Consider the following 8,264-nt stretch of genomic DNA (forward strand, 5'->3'; position numbering starts at 1 on the left):
CTCTCCCCCACACACCAGGTGTGTGTCTGTCTCTGTTTGCTATGCTATTTCCTCTCCCCTCCATTCCTGCTGCCTTGTAGAGACGACACTGAAGTGTTAACCACTGAGGGCTCAGCCAAGTGCTAGTTCATCATTTAGTACAGGGGTTCTCAATCTGGGGGTCAGGACTCCTTGGGGAGTTGCGAGCTGTCAGCCTCCACTCCAAACCCTGCTCTGCCTCCAGCATTTATAATGGTGTTAAATATATAAAAAAGTATTTTTAATTTATATGGGGGGGGGGTGTCACACTCAGAGGTTTGCTATGTGAAAGGGGTCACCAGTACAAAAGTTTGAGACCCACTTATTTAGCAGCAAGGCAGTCCCTGGGAAATATCCCACCCTCTAACTTCACTACCTCAACCAAGCTTCACAATCATCACAGCTGTGAACAGTATTAAATTGTTTGTTTAAAACGTACACTGTGCGTGTGTGTCTGTATATATACATATATATACACATATATACACACACACACACATTCGTTTTTTGTTTGGAGAAAAAAGTTTCCGTGGAATCTAACCCCCTCTATTTACATTAATTCTTATGGGGAAATTGGATTCGCTTAACATCATTTCGCTTAAAGTCGAATTTTTCAGGAACATAACTACAATGTTAATTGAGGAGTTACTGTATTTTAAAAAAAGTAAAACTCAGATGATCACTAACTGCTCATTATTATTTCCCAACACTTGAAAATGTTATTTTTAGAACAGGAGAAGAGTACTAAAAGCACATTTTCTTCTAGTATTTTGGGAATCTTACCTAAATGGGGAAGATGTTCTGCAACCAAGATTTGTAACTCGTATTCTTCCACATTAAGTGAGAGTTAACTATGAATTTCACATGACCCTAAGTAACTTCAAACATTCATACTTGTTTGTCAAGTATCACGGGGTAGCCATGTTAGTCTGGATCTGTAAAAAGCAACCAAGAATTCTGTGGCACCTTTAAGACTAACATCTTAAAGGTGCTAAAGGACTTTCTGTTGCTTTATACTTGTTTGTAAATCACATAGCACAGTTAGTGTTATAACAAATAATCATGACTAACTTCACACTAGCTAGAAACTTTATTTTAAAAGTATCTGCTGGTTTCTCTCAGGTGCTTATGTACAGAAACACAGGTAATCAAACATTTCTGTTTTTCAGGGTCATCAACATTCAACCCAAACCAGAATCCTTAAAAGTGTGAGGAAATTAAACAAACAAGAACACCACAAAGTTAAAGCAAAACTGTGGTAAGAGGATGCTGGCAATCTCAAAGATACTCTTCAGTTAAACAATGGCGCTACGCAGAGAATCACACTATGAAAAGATTCATGGAAATAATCAATCATTCCACTGAATTTTGCCAGTGGAAAGCATGTGAAATTATGTATGTAATTAAGCTGCAGTTATAGAGCAGGATGGCATCAAAGGAAGATTCAACAGTGAATAGAAGTGTGAAGGTGTCTTTATACAACATTAATGCCTTGTTTTAGTTTTCAGCAAAAAGGTGAGAACCCATTGGACTACTAACACAGTGACTATCAATGTAAATGGGATAGGATCTGAGGCTATAATAGGGAAACAACAAGTTAAGAACTACTTAGGCTACGTCTACACTAGCACTTTTGACGGTATAACTTATGTCACTTGGGGGTGTGAAAAAACCTCACCCCTCTGAGCGACACAAGTGACACTGCCAGAAGCTTCGGTGTGGACAGCGCTATGTTAGCAGGAGACTCACTCCCGACAACATCGCTACGCCGCTTGATGGGGGTGGTTTAATTACGTCAAAAGAAGCTATGCCACTGTATGGTCTCTAGTGTAGACATGGCCTTACACTAGTTAAATGTCTTCAAATTGGCAGGACCTGATGAAATGCATTCTAGAACACTTAAGGAACTGGCTGAGAAGATCTCTGAACCATTCACAATTATCTTTGAGAACTCATGGAGGACAGGAGAGATCCCGGAGGACAGGAAAGGGCAAACATAGTACCTATCTATAAAAAGGGGACTAAAGACAGCCCACAGAATTATAGACAGTCAACTTAACTTTGGTACCCAGAAAGATAATGGAGCAAATAATTAAACAATCAATTTGTAAGCACCTAGAAGATGTTAAGTAACAGTCAACAAGGATTTGTCAAGAACAAATATCAAACCAGCTGAATATCCTGCCTTGACAGGGTAACAAGACTTGTGGATGGGAGAAAGCAGTAGATGCGATATATCTCTCAAATAAACAATATAGCCTAGAGCAGTGTTTCTCACATGCAGCCACCAGGGCCTTTTCTTGCGGCCACAGCCATCTGGGCTGTGATAGGGAGGAGGGGATGCAAAGTAGTGGATCCTCTCACAGGGCTGCCAGCAGCGGTTGGGCCCTGCCCCGCTCCAGAGACACAAATGCTGGAGGTGCAGGCAACAGGTGAATTCCCCACTTTCCCGGAGGTAGGGGAGGCAGGCTTTGGGCTCTGTCCAGACAGTGGCAATCTCTGATTCCAAGCTCCGGCCCCAGGCTCACTACCCTTGCCATCATCTCTGGACCCCACTGCCTCCCTGCCCACCTCCCCATCCAGGGCTTCGTTTATCCCAGGTCTTACTAAGGCTGAATAAATCTGCTGTGAAAAGTGATATTAACAAACATCATTTTTCACAGCAGAAGACTTACTAGCTTGCAAGTCTTAGGAGGAAAAAAAAGCACAACCAAACAAAGCAAAAGAAACAACAACAAAAAAGACAAGAACATGCAAAGTGCCTTATTTGTGTTTCTAATCTGTTTAGGTCCTCATAGACCAGAAGAGACCAATATGATCATCTAGTCTGACCTCCTGCACAAAGCAGGCCACAGAACCCTACCCGTCCACTTCTATACAACCCCTAACCTATGTCCAAGTTATTGAAGTCTTCAAATTGTGGTTTGAAGACCTCAAGCTGCAGAGATTCCACCAGCAAGCGACCCATGCCTCATGCTGCAGAGGAAGGAGAAAAACCTCCAGGGCCTCTGCCAATCTGCCCTGGAGGAAAATTCCTTCCCGACCCCAAATATGGTGATCAGCTAAACCCTGAGCATCTAGGCAAGACTCACCAGCCAGCACTAAGGAAAGAATTCTCTGCAGTAACTCAGATCCCATCCCATCCAACATCCCATCACAGACCATTGAGCAGATTTATCTGCTGATAATCCAAGATCAACTGCCCAAATTAAACTATCCTATCCTATCATCCCTTCCATAAACTTATCAAGCTTAGTCTTAAAGCCAGATATGTCTTTTGCCCCCACTACTCCCCTCGGAAGGCTGTTCCAGAACTTCACTCCTCTAATGGTTAGAAACCTTCATCTAATTTCAAGTCTAAATTTCCTAATGTCCAGTTTATACTCATTTGTCCTTGTGTCTACATTAGTACTAAGCTTAAATAATTCCTCTCCCTCCCCAAGAATAAAGACAACTATAAATTTTTATTACTGAGTCTGGAAAAAATCTACATAAATTACAATATTTGGACATGTATACGTGCATATTTATTTGTTTTTCCTAAAGTTAATTAAATATTTTAGGAAAAATTGTCAGCGCGGCCACCAGCAAGAGTTAGTGGCTGCACTCTGAGGCCACCAAAAAATTTGTTGAGAGACCCACTGGCCTAAAGGAACTACTATAAGGTGGGTGCACAATTGGCTGGAAAATTATACTCAAGAGTAGTTATCAATGGTTAACAGTCAAGCTGGAAAGGCATATTGAGTGCGATCTCACAAGGATCTGTCATGAGTCCTGTTCTATTCAATATAGTCATAAAATGATTTGGATAACAGCATAGGGAGTACATTTATAACATCTGCAGACAATATCAAGCTTAGAGAGGTTGCAAGTGCTGTGGAGGACAGTATTAGAATTCGTACCAAACTAGAAAAATGGTCTGAAGTAAATAGGATGAAATTCAATAAGGACAAAGGCAAAGTGCTACAATTAGGAAGGAACATTCAACTGTACAAATACAAAATGGGTACCCAGTTCTAGGCTCCACATTTCAGGACAGATGTGAACAAACAGGAGAAAGTCCAGAGAAGAGCAATAAAAATCATTAAAGGTCTAGAAAACATCATCTACAAGGAAAGATTGACAAAACAAAACCAGTTTAACCTGGAGAAGAGAAGGGTGGCCGGGGGGGACATGATAACAGTCTTCCAGTGTGTTATAAAAAGAGGCGGGTGATAAATTGTTCTCCTTAACCAATAAGAACAGGGCAAGAAGAAATGGACTTAACTTGCAATAAGGAGATTTATGTTAGACATCAGGAAAATAAATTCCTAACGGTAAAGGTAGTTAAGCAGTGGAACAAAATTACCTAGGAAGGTTGTGGAATCTGTGTCACTTGAGTTAGACAAACTGATGTTAGGGATGATCTAGTTATTACTTAGTCCTGCCTCAGTGCAGGGGACTCACTAGATGACCTATCAAGGTTCCTTCCAGTCCTACATTTTTGTGATTATATTGGGAACAAAACATTACAGGGTGTTATGCAAAATCCAAGAGATAAACACTAAACCTTGAAATAGAAAATCCAATTTATTTTGGTAATTAAGTTCATTACCTGCCAAAAAACGCAACTTTCATGTGTCTCCGTGAAAGCACCTCACCGATATCAGCCAATTTGTTTTTATATGCCTGTATTTTCATCAGTTCTTCTTTAGTTGCTACATATTCAAGTTCTGGGTTCCTGTATGTTGCTATATATAAGAAAAGATTATTACAAAAGAAATCATGAGACCAATTTATGTTCTAAGGCATTAGCTGTGGATCAGCACTATGTTATTTAATATATGCCATCACAGAGCTATCTACAAACTCTGATATTAGTCAGTCATTTAACAGATTGAGACAGGCATTAATAAAACACAAAGTTGCTAATTGCATGTCATACACCTGCACTATATCCATAGAATATTAAATCCACTATCTCTTAACTAAAACGTAAGAATTTTGGAATTGGAAAAAGCCATAGTAACACACTGGACTAAATTTGCTAAGTCATTGGTATCACTTGTCTCCTGCTTTCTTGACCATTCCTTGTCATTCCCTCTCCTTCAGGTGGGTGGTGGTGGGTGGGTGGTGGGGAAAGAGAGGCAGGGGATGAAGAGGAATCAACCTCATTCTATAAACACTATTGATTTTAGAGCAGGGGTCCCGAATGCGGTGCCCCTGGGCGTCTTGGCGCCCGCGGGGGCATTTAAATGCGTCTGCGTCCTGGCTGGCGATCGGGCATCCGCCAAAATGCCGCCAAATTTCGGCAGTATTGCCTCTCGCTGACGCCGGTTGCCGCCGACAAATGATGTAATCAAGAGGCGTCGCCGCAGAAATTCGGCAGCATTTCGGCGGATGCTCCACCGCCGCCACGGTCCTTCATCTGGTGCCCACCAGATGAAAAGGTTGGGGACCACTGTTTTAGAGCATGTCTTCACTACAGAGCTAACGTGGGTGCTTGGCACTCAGAATAGCCTAGCCCAGTTCTGAGTAGCCACCCTTACTAGGTTCACACGGGTGCTATATGCACTCCTATGTGTTGCTAGGACTTTTGGGGGCATATCCCATAGTTCTTTGTGCTGCAGCAGGTTGAGTTGTGCAATGATTCTTTCCCAGTGAATTGTGGGAGAACTTGTTACTCTTTCTGGGCATAAGGGAGGAAACTGTTAAAGCAGTGGAAGACTATCAGCACTTCAAGTGGTTTACCATGCATCCTCACTGCCAACTGACTGGATACAATACCGAGTAAAAGCCTCACTCTGGCTTTTGCCTAGAGCTCCAGAACAGCCAGCTATCCTGGACCGAAAGCATCACCAAACTCTGCTCAGAGGTTCGTAGGTGAGAACAAGTGGGCGGTTAGGGGAAACGCTTGAGTAAAAACCCAGATTAACTCTACAGTGATGACATACCCTTAGTGTTGGCTAGCACAAATAGTTTCATTAAAGTCAATGGAAGCCACAGGTGCTGAGCAGTTTTGAAAATCAGTTTTTATTTAGGTGCGTCTTTAGCCATCCAAGTTTGAAAGTGTAGGTTTAAGTGACTTTCCCAAGATTATACAACAAATCAAGCTGAACAGAGAATAAACTCTAGGTTTCCCAACTCGCTGCACCATACCACCTCCCCTTGCAATACCTGTATATATTCTAAGACTCTGGCATTGAATAATGTACGATTACAATTAATGTACGTATTACCATAGTACCCAAAGACCCAATAAGGATCAGGGACCCATTGTGCTAATTTCTATACACGTAGAAAGATGCAAGGTCCCTTCCCCAAAGATGAAACTAACCTTCTACAAAACTTTCTCCTTCAGTGACATAGTCCAGCAGTTGGTTAAAGATACTAGTAATTGTCTTTTTAGCCAGCACAAAGTGTTTCAGGGGGGAGGCAGTAGTTTCTGCCATTATGCAACTGTAAGAGAAATTATGTACAAATGACTGAAACTCTAGAAATTACAAGTACGAAACAACACATCAAGTTCCTTCTCAATGAAAGTAATTGTAACTTAAGTTTTAAAAACAAATACACCAACTTCAATATTAGTTAAAATTGGTTTTACTGTTCTTTAGGCTTTCTAATCTAGCAGCAATAGAAAAAGCATATTTAGTCAGCTCAACAAATAATTATTTCAGGATGTCGGCTGGAACACACTCGTTTAAACATCTGTTTTGGTTCCATCCTCAGCGACCAAGTTACCTAGAAACAGGTTTAGCTTGAACTGCATTTAAATACGGTACCTTAACTTTGTTCTGAGGCCTTGTAGCTAGAGCCCTACAAATTAAAGACTCACTGTCTCATCACCAAGCTATCAAGCCTCCTAGGTGCACCTACGCCAGAACATCTTGTACCCTTTTCCCTCCAGCAATATAGCTACAGGAGCAAAGAGCTGAAAAAAGTCAGGCCACATCTTCAAGACATTTCCCCAGCTCCTTTCTCTCCTATGTTCAAAAATATCAATTAATTCATGGGCCAATAATTGATATTACCTCACTCTCACCTTGTCTCTTTAATGGGCCAGGGTCAGACAATTTAAAAATCAATAGTGATATTTTAAGATTTTTTTTTTTTTTTTTAAAAAGGGAGAAAGGTTTTACAAAGCTTCAAACTCACGTTTCTCCTGCTTTATCATCAGCTATGTAGACTTAACCCTTCCTCTGCGGGGTTTGCTGCTCTGTGCAAAGGGCAGGACAGCCACTTGATGAAAGTGACTAGAAACAACAGGGTGAGTAACCAGCGTCTCCCGTCTCGGGGGAATGCACAACGGGACAAGCCGGGGCGCGAATAATCCGCTGGCTGCTGGCCCCGAAAGAGGGGCGCTCGGCTAGGAGCGAGTCACACCAGGCTACGAGCCCGGGGCAGGGAGCCACGGACGCAGCCGACCCCAGTACCGGGAGAGCAGAAAAAGGTGGGTGACGGGGGGCAGGGCTCCCAAGCCCCCCGACAGGAAAGTGACTGACTGGCTGGGTGAGTGTCCTAAGGCGCAGCCCCCGTGGGCTCCCTGGCGGTTCGCACGGGGCCTGGCCAGAGCCGCTCGCTGCCTCGCGGGGGCATGGTGGGAGATCGCGATGCCCCGTGTCCCTACCAGCTCCTGCTCCCTCAAGCCCACTTACATCGCCCCAGGTTCGCTCGCTCCCCCGTTACCCGGCAACCGCTGCGGCTGGGGGGCTCGCCGCACCTCCCTCCTCCTTGCCCCGTGCGCAGGCGGTGGCGACGGCCGACATCACTTCCGCTTCCTCTGCCCTTAGCGTGCCCCCGCCGTAGGCAATGGCCGCCATCTTTAACAAGGGCAGCCGTCTGAGGGCGACAGGAAGTGACGCCAAGGCAGTCGCCATCTTTATTGAAGGCAAACAGCCTGCGATTAAGAGTAATACGTGCGACGAGGCAAGCGCTGTCGTCACTGAGAAAACCCTGCCAGAACACTCCGCCTCAGCACCATCTTTACTGAGGGTCGCAGGAGGAGATGGAGGCGCCCTTGTTTATTTAAAATGGAGGCCAGTTGCCCCACCCCTCACCTAGCTCCCCCCAGGGAGGAGGTTTTAGAACCTTAACACCCCTGTCACCCTCCCACACATCCCTTGGGCTGTGTCACTCCATCCTTCTCCCATGCCACCCTTGCTCTCCCCCGGGGCTGGAACAGACAGTTGCCCAGCCAGAATGACAGAGGATGGTTGTGGGGCTGAACAGCCCCATCCATCCCTCCCCCAGCCATGGCTGTGCAC

The 8,264-nt window shown here is 44.0% G+C and overlaps 1 protein-coding gene across 5 annotated transcripts in view; it reads right to left on the bottom strand.

The window, feature by feature from the left end:
- The window catches only part of MFN1 (mitofusin 1), a 54,712-nt gene extending 46,937 nt beyond the window's left edge, over positions 1–7,775 (bottom strand). For 2 of the 5 annotated variants that reach the window (XR_012656351.1, XM_032783703.2), the window contains exons 1-3: positions 7,656–7,768; positions 6,335–6,456; positions 4,613–4,748 (exon numbers count right to left, since the gene is read on the bottom strand). Coding sequence is in view for 3 of the 5 variants with exons in the window: in XM_032783703.2 (XP_032639594.1) it covers positions 4,613–4,748; positions 6,335–6,449 (251 nt within the window). In the remaining 2 variants the exon portion in view is untranslated. Of the gene's footprint in view, positions 1–4,612; positions 4,749–6,334; positions 6,457–7,155 lie in introns of all 5 variants that reach the window. The other 3 variants (XR_012656352.1, XM_032783686.2, XM_032783694.2) reach the window with 3 other exon arrangements.
- Positions 7,776–8,264: the final 489 nt, after the last annotated feature.

Source organism: Chelonoidis abingdonii, chromosome 8 (genome assembly GCF_003597395.2).
Source record: "Chelonoidis abingdonii isolate Lonesome George chromosome 8, CheloAbing_2.0, whole genome shotgun sequence".
Lineage (NCBI taxonomy): Eukaryota > Metazoa > Chordata > Testudines > Testudinidae > Chelonoidis > Chelonoidis abingdonii.